Source organism: Mustela putorius, unplaced genomic scaffold, assembly GCF_011764305.1.
Source record: "Mustela putorius furo isolate JIRA1106 unplaced genomic scaffold, ASM1176430v1.1 tig00003913_pilon_pilon_pilon, whole genome shotgun sequence".
NCBI lineage: Eukaryota > Metazoa > Chordata > Mammalia > Carnivora > Mustelidae > Mustela > Mustela putorius.
In genome coordinates this window covers 6,590,708-6,607,055 of record NW_025422060.1, presented here as the reverse complement: position 1 = coordinate 6,607,055, position 16,348 = coordinate 6,590,708, and the positions used below count along the sequence as shown (strand labels likewise).

Genomic DNA, 16,348 nt, shown 5'->3' with positions numbered 1-16,348 from the left:
AGGATTGGGGAAACCTGATTTAACAGCAGTTCATGGGAAACAGACCTAGCAGTTTTAGTTGATAGCAAATTCTTTATGTGACTGCCAAAATGACTGGTCCAATCTTGGGGTACAGGACTGAAAGTGAACTGTTAATAGCCCAATAGTACTGGTCTAGCCCTGTTCTGCAATGCTCAGATAACATCTGGGTATTTCCTTCTAACTGAGCTGTTGACCAATGAGAACCTATCCAGAGGGTCTACTTTCCTGTCCACCCTGCTTTCTTGACCTTTCCAAGGTCAAGGAACCCCCCCCCCGCCCCATCTTAAGAGAAACTAGAATCATTTTTGGTCTCTTGCACATTCTCTGGTGCTTAGTCTGTCACACCAATCCGTTCTTCTCATTATCAGATGGTTTTTTCCCCTACGCAGTTATAAGGCTAAAGTTTGGCTTGGGATAGGGAGCCCTAGGTTACCAACCTGGCCTCTCATTGATGAGGATTCTGCTCGAAGGGGAGAGGGGAAAGAGATCATGAGTTCATGAGGTGTGTCACACATGCCATTTCACCTGTACCTCCTGTCTTGGGAAGAGGGACATTCAAATGCCTTCCTAGCACATGGGGCTGACCTCCCCAGATGTAGGGATGCTGGTCAAGGTGGCCGAACACGGTGACGTGGATTTGGTGTTATGCCAACGTGTGAGACTGGGAAGGATGATCCCAATGATAGCATTTCTTCAGTACAGGCCTTCTGCAGAGGGTACTTGCCTTGGGTCATTTTCTGTTTCCTTCCCCACTCCCACCAGTATCTAGTGCATACCGAGTAGCTCAGTCAGTCATTTTTGGGTGAACATTCTGTTGTTTTCTGGATTTTCTTGGAAGTGTTACCAAACTGTAATAGTGCTACTTGAAAGAGCCGGTCTGCAAACAGTTTATCAGCCCATTGCCTGTGAGGGTTGCAGCTAAATGTGAATCATGGGTCCTTTCCTTCATCAAGAACATCATGCTATGAGCAAAATGTCAGCTGAACTCAACAGTGGGCTTAGGGACATTGTTCATCTCCACTCTGGTGTGGGTCTTTGATCTCATCATGGGCCAGGGACACCGGTCAGCAGAACACACTCTGATTGGCACGTACGTGTGGCAAGTCTCTTTCCACTCTGTCTGAAGTTAGAGTGCTTGGATGTGAGCCTGAGTCCATGTGCTCATAAATATTATGAAACTATGAATGAGCATCCTGGTTGAGGGGGGGCTGCTTTTGGGATCTTCTGAACTCAGTCTCCAGTCCTGAATGGCTGAGTCTAGGTTAGTCTCACGACTAACGCAGCCAAGTTCCCGGGTCACTTTGTTCTAGTGGGGCTGGTTAACATCCAAGCCGGAGATGTGGAGATCCAAATCCAGCTGGGAGCTAGAAGCCGGAGCCACTTTGGGAGGGCCCCTATGGCACCTTCCTGAGGCTCCAGTACTTTTCTAGACAGTTCTATCTGTATACACACACTTTCTGTCTTTGTGCTTTCTCATCTGAGGCTTAGCATTTAGCCATTCAGTACTGAGATTAGTTCAGAGGGAACCTGGAAGAAATTGGTTATTTCACACGTTTATCCTGCTTCCGCTCCAAGAAGACTGTATTTCTAGACTTTCGTTACTCAAGAAGCCCTCATTATTTGTGTCCCTCTCTTTCCTTCCTTCCTCTCTCTCTCTCTGTGTCTCTCTTCCTGCCTGCCTGCCTGCTTCCCTTGGGTGGGGAGAGGGAGAAGGAGAGAGAATCCCAAGCACCTCCATACCCAGAGTGTGAGCCCAACACGGGGCTGGATCTCCCGACGCTGAGATCGTGACTTGAGCTGAAATCAAAAGTCAAACACTTAACTGACTGAGCTTCACAGGCGCCCCAAGAAATCCTCACTTTAATCCAGCAGTGGTATATTTGTTAATTGAGGCATGATTCACATCCAAATGTATGTATTTTAAGAATGCAGGTTAGGGAGTTTTGTGAAACATGTAACCACATTGCTCTAGCTGAGAGAAAGGGTTTATATCCCTGCTGTGCCGCTGTCCACCATCAATCGTTGACTCTCTTTGCAAGGACCTAATTTATCTGCCATAGCCCTATGGTATCAGGCACTCAGCTTGTTCTGTCGTACCAAACCAACCCTTCCCACTTGGTTCTTTTTTTTTTTTTTTAAGATTTTATTTATTTATTTGACAGACAGAGATCACAAGTAGGCAGAGAGGCAGGCAGAGAGAGGAAGGAAAGCAGGCTCCCTGCTGAGCAGAGAGCCCGATGCGGGGGGCTCGATCCCAGGACCCTGAGATCATGACCTGAGCCGAAGGCAGAGGCTTAACTCATTGAGCCACCCAGGTGCCCCTGGTTTTTTTTTTTTTTTAAAGATTTTATTTATTTACTTGAGAGAGAGACAGTGAGAGAGAACATGAGCAAGGAGAAGGTCAGAGGGAAAAGCAGACTCCCCATGGAGCTGGGAGTCCGATGCGGGACTCCTCCCGGGACTCCAGGATCATGACCTGAGCCGAAGGCAGTCGTCCAACCAACTGAGCCACCCAGGCGTCCCTGGTTCTTTTTTTTAAACTAAGTTTTAATTATTAAAAATAGTTATGCATAACAGTAAGGCACGCTGCAATAAATAGCAGCATCAATTTAATATTTAAAGAAAGAAAATGAACCCAAGGCATTATTTGCCATTATTCAGATGTGATCTCTTTTTTAAGAGCTCTGTTTTTAAAAGCTTAACTGCTATTATACTGTTTCTCCAAAAAACAATGGCTCCTAGGCCCCAGAAATAAATTTTGTACTCTTACAAAATGATAGATGTTTTAATCGGAGTTTGGACATCCCTTAGCCACCTATCAGTCTCAGAGTCAGAGTGTATGGAGAACTTGGTCCACAAAGTTCCATTATATCCCATTTTTCTGGAGTGCCTGTGAATTGGCGAGATCATTTTTAGACCTTGACCCACCATTTGGGGACCCACGCATTTAATGCAAAAGGTAGAATTTGGTTTCTCACCCATGTCAACACTTAAGAGTGATTTCTCTGGGTTGTTTTCTGCTCTCTCCTTGGGGTTTTCAGTGTCTTTGGGCTTTGGGGGGAGAATTTGAAGGAGAGAAAGAAAAAGATTCAAATGGATTTTATGTCATTGACTGTGTTTGACCCACATTTTCGTTTGTTATTTATGTATTTTGACGAGTTTTTGCTTTTAAAGAGTGAAAAGAGATACTTGAATTTAAAAATTCCATTAACTGCACTACACATCTATGTCCAAGTAAATCCCTTAGTGTGACTGTTGTCTAGATCAGTTATGAAGGTACACTGAATTACAATTTTTAAAAAAGATTTTCTTTTTTTATTTAACAGAGAGAGAGAGATCACAAGTAGGCAGAGAGACAGGCAGAGAGAGAGAGGGAAGCAGGCTCCCAGCTGAGCAGAGAGCCCGAGGCGGGGCTCGATCCCAGTAACCTGAGATCACAACCTGAGCCAAAGGCAGAGGCTTAACCCACTGAGCCACCCATGTGCCCCCAGAATTACAATTTTTAGAAGTCTTAAGTTTTTAAGATATTTATATTGAAGTATAACTTATGCACAGTACAGTTCACCTGTGCTAGTGAAATTCTGTGAATTCTGTCAAATACATCAAGTCATGTAGCTATCACTATAGTCAAGATACACACCTGTTCCATCAGCCCAAAGATTCCTTTGTGTGCCTTTGTGGTCAACCCTTGCTGCCGCCACCAGGTCCCGCCAACCAATCATCTATCTTCTGCACTACAGGTTTAGATTTTTGAATATATAAAAATCAAATTCCGTGAGTATTTTGTTTTTGTCGATTTCAAACAAGTCCTATAAGAATTTGATGAAGTTATTTTTTTTAAATCATAGGAGAAATGTTCATAATGTCGACCATTTATAATGCCATCTTAGAAAACAAATCCCTCTTACTTGGTTGAGATTTAAACATATAAGATAATTCATACAGAGCTGATTTTATTTTAAATTTTTATTTATTATTTGACAGACAGAGATCACAAGCAGGCAGAGAGGCAGGCAGAGAGAGAGAGAGAAGCAGGCTCCCTGCTGAACAGAGAGCCTGATGCGGGGGGCTCGATCCCAGGACCCTGAGATCATGACCTGAGCTGAAGGCAGAGGCTTTAACCCACTGAGCCACCCAGGCGCCCCTGCATTTGAGTCTTAAAATAATTTTGTGAGGTGGGCATATTCGTTATATGAACTGGGTGGTTTTCAGTAGCAAGTACCAGCTGCTTCCTCTCCTTCCCCTGTATCCTGGGCTAGAGGAATCCCCTCCTTTGCTAACTAGTCCTAGGCTGAAATGGGTGTTGAGAAATTAGACCTTTTATGGTTGGAAATAAAACAGCTTTCCGTCCATCTGAATTTTTGGTTCACCAGACTGAATTGCTGTGATGCTGGGGTAGGGAGGTGGGTAGACAGGTTCCCGTGTAGAAAGGCGGGTGGATGACCAAGGCTAGAATGTGACAGATTTCAGTGGTCACAGCAAAAGGTAGGGCACTGGTTACAGACTGGCTCTTACCTATCAGCTTCAGCTAAAACTTGAACTAAAATGATTTTTAGAAAATTCAGATTATTTTATTGCAGTTATTGTTCTATTTTTTTTTTTTTTTTTTGGATACTGCTTTGAGCTAAAATGTGTTTCTAGCCTTATATTGAAAAACTCTTACATATAAGGTAGTATGGTTCTGAGCTGGTAAACATTCTCTTTCTGCATTGTAAAATGATACACATTAGTGGGTTGTTTCTCCTGTGTCCTGCTTTACGTGGTTGCCACAGGCTTTTTCTGGCCCGTTCTAAAATATCTTCAGCCTAGCATAATTGCTTCCTCACATCCAACTTTGCGTAATATCCGATCGTGTGTGGAGGGATGAATGTATAAATCCTACGTTATCTGGCCTGCCATAGTATAAGTTTTTTAATGGCTGGGGTGATGCCCGAGTCCCCTTTGTTACTTCTCAGAGTCTAGTTCAGGGTTTCATACATAGTAGGAACTCAACATTTATTGAATTGCCCTGAATTGGTATTGGTTATGTCATTGTTACGTTGGTTGAGTTATTCAGCGACAAATGGAAAAGGAAAATGTATAAGAGCAATTAAAGATATGATCTCATTGAATTTCTTTTTATTGAATTCCTTTATTTGGTATGTGTTGTTTTGCACAGACACTATCTTTGTATTTGGTTATTTACCAATGTCCCTTGGCAAAACTTAATAGAGGATGAGTTGACATTTAATCCTACTTCTCACAAGAAAATTGTCTGGTATTTGTGGGGAGAGTGTGAATATAACAGACTCCTAATACTTTCAGGTTACTTGGAAAACACTTTATGTGGTGGCTTTGGATAGATTTATTTCTATCTCTTAAGTTTAGTAACGGGCCACATGTCCTTGTGAGTTTCGTGACATGAATGTAAGCCCTGTGACAAAACGCGCTTATACATTTTCCAAAAGCCAGGATTAGTCTTGGCTTAACGGAAATCAGCCTTTGGGCTTCAGATTATAATTGTCTGTACCTGTGTTGACGTTCAAGTAGAAATTATCTGAAGTTTTGTCTTTTGTACACAATAGTACCGGGAAACCCAAACATGAGTGGTTTCTCCAGAAAGATTCCGAAGGGGACACACCTTCTCTTATCAACTGGCCTTCCAGGTATATGCCGAGCTGAACCTCTTGGCTTCCTCGTAGTGAGTGCTTCTTCCCTGCTGACTTGCCTTGCTGTTCCACACATTACCCAACGCTAACTCTCTTCTTGCCCTCTGTTCATGGCAGTGCGTTTGACAATGATGTGTTCACAGGGGCTGCTGGAAGTTTCTTTCTGAACGTTTGCTTTTCTCCTCCCATTGCCCTAATCCCTGCTAATCATATTTCCCCCTCCTCATTTTTTCCTCTTTTTGAAAATCTTCTTGATGACACTTCTTGCTTTTCTCCTTTCTCACCAACCTGCATACCGCCAAGTGGGGGCAGTAGTGAGGCTCCTCCTGGTTTCTCTCCTCTTGATTCTCACTAACTAACCAGGGAGTGTCCCATCTGGGCAAGTGCTTTCAGCCTTCTCCTTTTCACATCTCCTGGCCTCTAAACCAATAGTTAATTTTTATCAGCTGCCCTTAGGGCATGTGCTTTTAATGGCAGACAAAAACCCCCCTATCATTTCATTTTTAAGGTTGGGGGCAGGGAGAGGCGGAAGGAGGGAGAATGAATAAGTCTCTGGCAGGACAAAGCACCCATATACTGAGTTTCTAACAGTCACTTTGTTCTCAGCGGAGGACAACATTCAGATTGTCTCTGATTAGAAGGACACATTCCACAGGAGAACTTGAACCACATTTCAGTCTTCTTTTGATTAACAAAGCTTATAAATATGAAAACCTCCAACACTGGCTAGTCTCTGGGGGAAAAAAAAAAATTACTTAGAATGCTTTTTTTTCCCCCTTCCTGGATTGTTCATGGTAATTGCCTTTTGTGTGTGTTTAATTTTTTGTTAACAAAATATATGTAGATATCCTGCATCTGTTGTTGAAATACACGTAGGAGTTGATATCAAATTTAGCAGGGTACGTTTGTCATTTAAGGAAATATTCTCTTCCAAAAGTATAAATAAGTATTTTTGCTGACTGATCTTCAGTACATGAGTGTTTATAGTCCCCCAGGAAATCACTTTTCCCGCTCCAAAAATGTGTTTTACTTTCTAAGGATTATTGCCAATTAATAATCCATTCTTGAACAGCTTCCGTGGTTTCTCCTCTCTCGCTATGTGGCATTTCAGAAAGCAGAGAGAAGTACTAGCTAACACTATTAAATGGTTACTCTTCGCTAAGAGTACTTAGTACTAAGCTATCCAAGTGCTTTGCCAACATCACATTACATTTTGTCACTAGGATTTCCATTTAAAAGCAAAGAACTGAGCCAGGTAAGTTGCCTCAGACCACACAGCTAGAACTGGCTGAGCCAGTTTTGAACCGAGGTCTCCTAGGTGCCCCAGCCAGAGTTGTTGGCTACTTTGCTTCTGCAGCAATAGAATAAGATTTTGTAGCTTTTCAACTGGATTTCACTTTAGCTCTCAGATACTTAAATAGCTCTAGAAAGGACAGCGAACTCTTTTCACTTTAGTTTTTAGCTAAGGGCCTACTAGCAATTCCAAAGGGGAGAAAACGTTCAGTCTGTTCTCTCAACAAATATCTTTTCTCTAACAGTCTTCTTGGTGCTACAATGCTTAGTGGTAATGATGTCCAAACTGGTCACATGTCCTAGGAATGAATGAATACAGTCTGCATTGCATGAAAACGCTTGGGAATGTTTAGCTGAGTGCTTGAAAGGGGTGATTGTGTGTTGTGTCTTGAGCTCCATTTAAAAAATTTTTAAAAATCACAAATGTTCTTACATTTCCAGGAGACAGTGAAATTATTCCATTTGGTCCATAGGTGTATGCATACTTGGAAACTCCCCCTGCCCAGAGTCCACACACCGGGCCTGTATGTGTAGTGTTCACAGATTCCCACCAACAGCCTCAATGTGCCCTCATGCATACTGCTGTATATTAATGGATTTTTCTGTGGCTTCTGGTCATTTGTTTAGTCAGAAGGCAGCCATTCTCCCCCAGGACGGCATCTGAGCCGTCTCAGCTTTATGGAGGGCAGAGTGAGTTTGGTGCCACACTGGCCTACTCACATCTGGAAACTCGAAATCCTTCACCGGGCCGGCCATGAGTTTCTGACGTGAGCCACCAGAAGTGCATTGTCACTGGGGGTTCTGCCTTTGGGTGGATTTCCACTCACGGGTAGTCTGGGATCCACGCATGCTTTCTCCCCATGAAGTGGTTACTGCACTTTGTAAACTTAAATCCTTTTTCTTTCTTAAAGAGTTAAGGTTAGAGAAAAAATGGTGAAAGAGGAGAGTGCTCGCAGCAGCCCTGAGGTGGCCTCCGAGCCCTTCACTCAGAGGAGACATCAGCCAGTGCCCATCCATTGCTCGTCCTTTCAGTCAGAAAATTCGGCCTTTGATAGGGTCTTGAGCAAGGCAGCCAGCTCCGCGGGACAGCCGATCCGAGACTACGTCCAGCCGGCGGACCCCATTCACACGGCCACGCTGGTGACCTCAGAGATCCTAGAAAACGTGTCTGAATGCAGCTGGGGGGGGTCCGCCGCCCAGAATGTCAGAAAGCCTCCCACCTTGAAGGTTCTAGAAAGCGAGAGAAGGGATACTCCCGTTCTCCATATTTGTGAATCAAAAGCCGAGGAAGATATGCTCTTCACTGAAGCTCTCGAGAAAAGCAGGAAATCACTTTTGGCGTTGGAGGACCACGGGCTTATGCGAAGCCACGAAGACCCCTCTGGAAACGACGATGTCGGCAAGCCTGCTGGGAGCCCAGTGCCTTCGGAACATCAGAAGGAACCAGAGAGCCTGTCACACCCGCCTCCCTCTCAGCAACTGCCCGCTGAGAGGATAAGCAGACAGGAGATGGTCTTGTACGTTCAGAGCCAGCCCGTGTCACAAGATGCCAGGGCGACAGGCCACAGACAGGAAGCCTTGGTGAAGAAACGCAAGGTCCTCACCCGCTCCCTGTCTGACTACACGGGCCCCCCTCCGCTGCAGGCCCTGAAGGGTAAGGACCCCGCGTCCAGGCAAGAACTGGAGCCACAGAGTTACAAAGCTGAAGGGCCACCCCCAGAAGTCGGCGTGCTGGACACGAAGGTCTCTGTCGCCCAGCTCCGAAATGCGTTTCTGGAGTCTGTCCATGCCAGCAAGAAACCCGAACTGTAGGTGACGTTTCACGCGCCCTCCCGATGTGTCACTTGCACGCCCTTGGCAGAATTATTCACTTTGCCACTTGCGGTGTGTCCCGCATTGGGTCCTATTAGCTTAGCTCACCAGGGTGCAGGGCAGATCATACAGGAAATGGCTTGAAAACTACCATTCTGCTTCTGGCTACTAATAGAGAGCTACAATACTGGGTCGCTGGACTGCTCCCCCTCCTTCAAGTGCATGGTTGGGGCATGCGGCGGGATTTGGCGGTGTCTGGGCCTTGCCTCACTGAGATGCATAAACCTTTGCTTTATTCTCTCTCTCTGTCTCTCATTTCCCTTCTGTGCACTCCCTCCCAATGATTCTAAAAGCCAACCCCGGGTGGAGAGGTCAACCGAAGGCGTTGGCTTGCCTACCGGTGTGGAACGGGAAAGAGGGTCCCGGAAACCAAGACGCTATTTTTCTCCTGGTGAAAGTAGAAAAACTTCCGAGAGATTTAGAACTCAACCTATAACCTCAGCCGAACGAAAGGAATCGGATAGGTAGGCACGCGGGATGTGTAGTTCTGTAGTCCAGGAACGTAAAAGCCATCATACGGGATCTGCCCGCAGGGACGGTCCTGGCGATGTTTAAATGGGTTGTGGTGATTCCATCATTCCTCCATCTAATCTATAAGGAATATTTATGTGGCTTGTATACATGTATTTTTAAAGAATGCTGCCTGTGGCAACAGTATCGCAGTACAGTTTTACGTTGCGTTCAGATGGTAAGAAGTGAGACATGTTATTTTTCTTCATTTACTGTTTTTCATTTCTTATGCCCTCGTTAAATTAGAAACCACAGTGAGTATTCCCCAGATTTTCCCGAGCAAAGAACTAGGGATTTTACACTCACTTTCTAAATGTCTGTCTGCTTGTCGTATCTGAGTTTTACACGGTCCTATGCTTCTACGTAGAGAGGATGATGTTTGTGTACAAACTGACCAATTGTGTTTAATGAGTCACACTCGGTTCTCCTTTGTCTCCACGAGGTGTGCACCAGGCTGGGTTGTGTGCACACACACTGCACTGTGTCCGTTAACACCTGTATCTGTGTATTCACAACGAGGATTGCTAGCAGGATGATATTCTTTAAGAGAGTTCGATTGAATTTTTACTTTTGCTTTAACTTTTCATCTGATGTTTTATTTGGATCATCTATTCCCACCAGCTAATTTTTTGTTATTATTATTTGCCTAATGTCTTTCCTAGGTCTGCTTCGCATTCAGAAATGCCGGCCGCGGAGGGCAAGTATCTGTTTTCCTTTTGTCACTTCTCTGTCATCTCACCCAGATTAGGTTTCTGTAAGATTCTGCTTTTTTTTGAGAGGATGGGGTTTGGGAGTCTACGGATTTCTTTGCTGCAGGTTTTCTTTCTGTGACTCTAAAAACCTAGTTAAGATTCTCGGGTGAGCTTTTCCTTCCTTTTAAGAGCATTAGAACTGTGGAATGAATAATACCAAAATAACTAAAAAAAAAAAAAAAAAACAAAATAACTGACTTACTAAAGCAGCAGCTTTTTGTTGTGAATTACTTGTTACTGTGTAATAATAAAGAATTCCTTTCATAAAATCTATTCTTTTTTTTTTTTAAGATTTTATTTATTTATTTGACAGAGAAAGAGAGATCACAAGTAGGCAGAGAGGCAGGCAGAGAGGGAGAGGGGGAAGCAGGCTCCCTGCTGAGAGAGAGCCTGATGCGGGGCTCGATCCCAGGACCCTGAGATCACGACCTGAGCTGAAGGCAGAGGCTCTAACCCACTGAGCCACCCAGGCGCCCCGTCATAAAATCTATTCTTTTTTTTTTTTTTTTAAAGATTTTATTTATTCATTTGACAGAGAGAGATCACAAGTAGACGGAGAGGCAGGCAGAGAGAGAGAGAGAGAGAGAGGGAAGCAGGCTCCCTGCCAAGCAGAGAGCCTGATGCGGGACTCGATCCCAGGACCCTGAGATCTTGACCCGAGCCGAAGGCAGTGGCTTAACCCACTGAGCCACACAGGCGCCCATAAAATCTATTCTTAAACCTCAATTTTTCACCAGTAGAGAATTCCTGTCCAGACCGAGTTTTGTCTGGTTAATTGCAAAGGAAATTAGCACCTTTTCACTGAGCAGAAGAATGGGATCCTTCCAGGGGGAAAATATTGCAAATTATAATCTTTGATACATCCATTCTTACATTCAAAGGATTTCTAGGGTCAGGCTTGGGAAACTTTTCAGAGACTTCACCTACATATTTCTAATAATGTTCAGTTTTTATTTTGTGGCCTCTTACAGATGAAGAGAAGGTAGACGAACGAGCCAAGCTGAGTGTCGCTGCCAAGAGGCTGCTTTTCAGGGTAAGGTGTACTGAGGTGCCTGAAGTGAAACCATCCCCTGCTCCCTGCACGGGGCCCTCTGGCCCGCCTGGCCCGCCTGGCCTGGCCCACATGCCTCTCAGCCCCTGGCTGGTGAGACCTCCCTACCCTCCCCCCCCCAACACTGCATAGGTACACTCTCCCGAGAATGACACCTGCCTCACAGGGGGTCCCTCCCGGGGTGCCGTGCCCTGTCAGGGAACAGAGCAGAGACCCTGCAGCCCCAGTGCCCTTTCCACAAACATTTAAGGATTCCGCATCGTTTCTGATCTCAGGAAATGGAAAAATCATTTGATGAGAAAAACGTTCCTAAGCGACGCTCCAGAAACGCGGCGGTGGAGCAAAGGCTGCGGCGGCTCCAGGACCGATCCCACACCCAGCCCGTTACTACCGAGGAGGTGGCCATTGCAGCCACGTAAGTACCCCCTCCTGACCTCTGGGCCTTGGCTGAAAAGTTTTCTTGGAAAAAAAAAAAAGAGAGAGAGAGAGAAAGAAAAAAAGATTTAAAGACTTTTAAGTAAAAATGAAGTGATCAGGAGATGGTTCGGTTAGACTCCACAGAGATGTTCACACTCTGGGATTTTCCTTCCTGTGGTGTCTCTGAGCTTTGTAACAGGGTGTGTTGCCTGTTGTATCTCCTAGAAAAACCTCAAGACAAATTTTAATTTTTTTGGTCTGTGCCTTTCTCTTAATCTTTTTCACAGTGGAAGACTTAAGCCATGAGATTAACATAATGAACCTGACTGTACTGACCACCGAGTTTCAACAGTCTTGGCTCTCCCAAAACTCCATCCACTTCACCTGTCCTCCTGCCTCATTTTCAGGCAAACCCCAGATATCATTTCAGCAGCTGTCTCAAAAAGATAAGGGGTTGGAGGGTTTTTTGTTTTGTTTTTTAAATTTGTTTTTAAATAGTCACCAGAAAACCATAAACAATTCCTTGGAAGTTTGAGGACTTTCCAGTACTTGAGCAGTCCACTCCAATATGTTCAGAATGAATTTCCCAAACTAATTCATTCAGAGATAATTGTTTCAATCAAGTGAAAATTTTTATTGGGTTTTTAGAAATGGTTTTTATGCTTCTGCCCCGGACCCACATGCAGCCTTCCTGAAGAAAGCATGTTCATCTCATTCAGGGCATGGGCACCCCAAGAGGCGTCTGTATTGCAGCCCACACCTGTGGGCCTGCTGTTAGAGCAGCTGCTCACGTCCTTACCCAGCTGTTCCTCAGCTTCCTGGTGTGTCTGTGGAGGAGCACTTCTTGTGTTCATTAGGAACTCTGAGCAGATCAGCTCTTTTGGTTTTTTATTTTTTCTTATTTTTTTAAAATTTAAAATTTAAAAAAAATTTTAAAAAGGATTTATTTATTTGACAGAGAAAGACACAGCGAGAGAGGGAACACAAGCAGGAGGAGTGGGAGAGGGAGAAGCAGGCTTCCCACCGAACAGGGAGCCCCATGTGGGCTTGATCCCAGGACTCTGGGATCATGACCTGAGCCAAAGGCAGATATTTAATGACTGAGCCACTCAGGTGCCCTAGCTCTTTGTTTTTTAATGTTACCCTGAAGTCAGGGTAAATCCTTTCCAAGCTTTAAAAACCCAATCTTATTCCATTTACTTTGCATCATCTCTGTCTCTTAGTTCCTCAGTTTATAATTGCTTTTCAACTTCTTTGGTAATTTCCCCCAGAGGACTTATAAATAAATAATTTTGTTAAAATATTTATTTACGGTTTCTGAAATTTAAAACTATGTTTTCCTTTAACGCTTCTTTTCTTCTCTCTCCTCATGAATGTTCCTTCTTTGGCAATTGCCTTTAAAGTGAACCTATCCCTGCTTCGTGCTCTGGGGCCACCCAGCCTGTAATGGCGAGACTTCCTAGTCCCAGTGTAGCTAAGAGCACTGTGCAGCCTGCCAGGTACTGGACGGAAGTAGCTGCATGCGGCCCTCAGGCCAAAGGTCCTAGACAGCAGATGCATCTCATTATCCTGAATGTCTTTCATGTGTTTGAGAAATGAGTCAATGCAAGGAGTTGCCTTTGGGGATGGGCGCCATTTTGTGTTGTCGTAGTGCGAGATGCTGCTAACTTCCTGTAGGCCTGCATGAGGAAACCTTTTATCTCCCTGCTTACATCATGTATTGGAACTAGGATCACACTAACTCACTCATCCATTTGTTTTGTTTCTGTTTTTCATAATCACAGTCTTTTCTAAGAAATTTCATCCTCCATCTAAATTACTAGCACTTAATAAAGGTTAATACGAAAATGAGGACTCGACATGAATGTTGAAGTTCTAGTAATACCCTGGTTTTTGTAAACACTTGTCATGAATACACGCTAGAAACAACTATATCTCTTTCTAATATACAGACAGACAAGGTCATAACTTTTTGGGATTGAGACAATAATCATCTATGGAGTCTGAGCTTAGATGTTTTACTACTAAGCTTTGAATTGTGTTTTGAAAGTATGTCCTTATGGCACATAGGTGTCCCCTGTTTTGCTGTGAGGGACCAAAACACAAGGGCCAAAAATAAGTTTAAAGGAAGTCAGATGACAGTGCAGAAATAGGTCTGGCCCCACCCAGAGGCAAGGGTCTACTGCTCTTTAGTCTGGGGCAGCATATGAACTGGTGATTCACTGGTGTTCAGAGAGAATATGCTGTCCACTGGGTTTGAGAACTGGATTTGCCAGTTGCCTCAACCTATGTTGTCATAAACCTTCCAAGATTCACCACGACCAGGTAATAGGAGGCCTTCTCCCCCACCCAGAAGCTGGAGGGATTTTGCAGCACCTGAAATGTCCTTTTTCAAGTTGCTAGGAGTTACAGATCTCTATACCTTTCAGAAAACTGGTAGGAAGCTATGAGAGAAAATGATGCACTGAGGAGAGAAGGAATCTTTAAAATGGATCTATTTATGTTTAGCAAGTGAAAATCGAAACTCCTTGTTCCAGATATATTATTGACAGAATGACTGGATTATTTCCTAGTCCTATAAAAAGAAAAGAATACCTCTGAACTACATGTTTATTTTTTTAAAAAGATTAATTGAGAGGAAGAGAGAGAGAACAGGGGTAGAGGGGAGGAGGCAGAGGGAGACGGAGAAAGAGAGTCTCAGGCAGACTCTGGGCTGAGTGCGGATCCCGACTCAGGGTTCGATCTCACCATCCTGAGGTCATGACCTGAGCCAGAACCAAGAGTCGGATGCTCAACGGACTGACCCACTGAGTCACCCCCGAACCACATATTTAGATAGTGTCTAGACATGCCATAGATAATGCCTTGGGATTCTCTTTTAGCCTTATTTGTTGTTGATACCACTGATACACCGTCTCTCTAAGATAAGGTATAACCAAGCTGACTTCAGTCTCTTAAAGAGGAAATTCACTTTTTAGAAATAATTTAGAGATAAAGTTCTGCCTTCATGACATTGGTAACAGCCAATTGGTAACAGCCTCTGCTATTCGCAGGCTTGTTAATAGCTAAACAGTGCCTACACCTGTATTCAACTTCTGTAGGGAGAAATCAGTCCTTTTCAAAATTAAGTGACGCTTGGAAGAGAGTTAATATTCAAAATTTAGGGTCTTTTGTCTGTGTTGATCTCTGTCACTGATTTTTTTTTTTTTTTTTAATGTTTATCCCTTTCAGATTACAGGCATCTGCTCACCACAAAGCTTTAGCCAGAGACCAGGCAAATGAGGGCAAAGATTCTGCTGAACAAGGTGAACCTGACTCCTCCACTCTAAGCTTAGCAGAGAAGTTGGCCTTGTTTAACAAATTGTCTCAGCCAGTCTCAAAAGCTATTTCTACCCGAAACAGAATAGACATGAGACAGAGGAGAATGAACGCTCGCTATCAGACTCAGCCGGTCACGCTCGGGGAGGTGGAACAGGTGGGTGCACTATAAATCTAATCCAGTGTGTGGGTATGTTCTTAAAATACAGGATCGTGCTGTTGGCTCCTAGATGGAATTAAGTTGATAAACTATTACCTGTCGGGAGTCTGGTAATAACTTCTTTCCTCAGAAGGATAGCCATGCCGAGTACCTTTTTCTTTTCATGATTTGCTTGCCGAAATCATCTGGAATGAATCCATTATGGAGAAAATAATAGGATGAGAAATCTGCTTTTCACCCAGATGATTTTGATTAATGATTAATTTTGATTAAGAAAATACATCTTCCTGGGGCGCCTGGGTGGCTCAGTGGGTTAAAGCCTCTGCCTTCGGCTCAAGTCATGATCTCAGGGTCCTGGGATTGAGCCCCACGTCAGGCTCTCTACTTCGCAGGGAGCCTGCTTCCTTCCTCTCTCTCTGCCTGCCCCTCTGCCTGCTTGTGGTCTCTCTGTGTCAAATAGATAAATAAAATATTAAAAAAAAAAAAAAGGAAAATACATCTTCCTGCTAAGACAAGCCGTGAAACTGCCCCCAATGTAGTCATTCATTCTATGCCAATCCCTACTGAGGTTCATATAGATAGTATTTTTGAATCCGCTTTTTTGCACTTTAACTATGTCCTTCCAGGTGCAAAGTGGAAAGCTCATTCCTTTCTCACCGACTGTTAACACCTCCGTGTCCACTGTGGCATCTATGGTCACGCCGATGTACGCGGGGGATCTTCGGACAAAGCTGTCTGTGGACGACAACACGAGTGCCACTGACTATAAGTTTCCTTCTTCGATAGAAAATTCAGATTCTCCGGTTAGAAGCATCCTGAAGTCCCAAGCCTGGCAGCCTTCAGCAGAGAGTAGTGGGAGCAGAGGAATGTTGAGAGAGTTTGGAGAGGCCGAAAGCAAGAGAGTTTTGACAGGTGGAGATGGTGGTAAAAAGTACGGGTCCTTCGAGGAAGCAGAGCCACCCTGCCCTACCTTTAACAGAGTCCGGGAAGGAGACAGCCATAAGGAGCCCAAATATGCGGTTCCGAGAAAGGGCAGCCTGGAACTAGGCCATCCTCCCGTTGCCCACCTTGGTGACGAGCTGAAGGAATTCTCCATGGGTAAAAGCCTCGCACAGGGGAGCCCAGACTTGAAGGACAGGCAGCACTTTGAAGAGAAGGTCGACATGGAGAACGTTCCAAGAAGGAAGTTTTCACTAAGAGGTAGGTTACTGCTCCGGAAGTTTTAGAAACCACCTGGGTTTTTGGTATTGGCTTGATTGGTTGTGTGTGTCTGTGAATATTTTTACTTAAAGTAGGAGGACAGTTT

At 44.3% G+C, this 16,348-nt stretch overlaps 1 protein-coding gene across 12 annotated transcripts in view; it reads left to right on the top strand.

Annotated features, from left to right (window-relative positions):
- Nucleotides 1-16,348, top strand: part of SVIL (supervillin) — a 116,787-nt gene that overhangs the window by 42,872 nt on the left and 57,567 nt on the right. For 4 of the 12 annotated variants that reach the window (XM_045069103.1, XM_004777845.3, XM_013048625.2 and 1 more), the window contains exons 7-15: nt 5,586-5,666; nt 7,874-8,770; nt 9,128-9,298; nt 10,007-10,041; nt 11,068-11,129; nt 11,423-11,562; nt 12,968-13,063; nt 14,796-15,039; nt 15,669-16,242. In XM_045069103.1, the coding sequence (XP_044925038.1) occupies nt 5,586-5,666; nt 7,874-8,770; nt 9,128-9,298; nt 10,007-10,041; nt 11,068-11,129; nt 11,423-11,562; nt 12,968-13,063; nt 14,796-15,039; nt 15,669-16,242 (2,300 nt within the window). The remainder of the gene's footprint in view (nt 1-5,585; nt 5,667-7,873; nt 8,771-9,127; nt 9,299-10,006; nt 10,042-11,067; nt 11,130-11,422; nt 11,563-12,967; nt 13,064-14,795; nt 15,040-15,668; nt 16,243-16,348) is intronic. The other 8 variants (XM_013048627.2, XM_013048630.2, XM_045069104.1 and 5 more) reach the window with 6 other exon arrangements.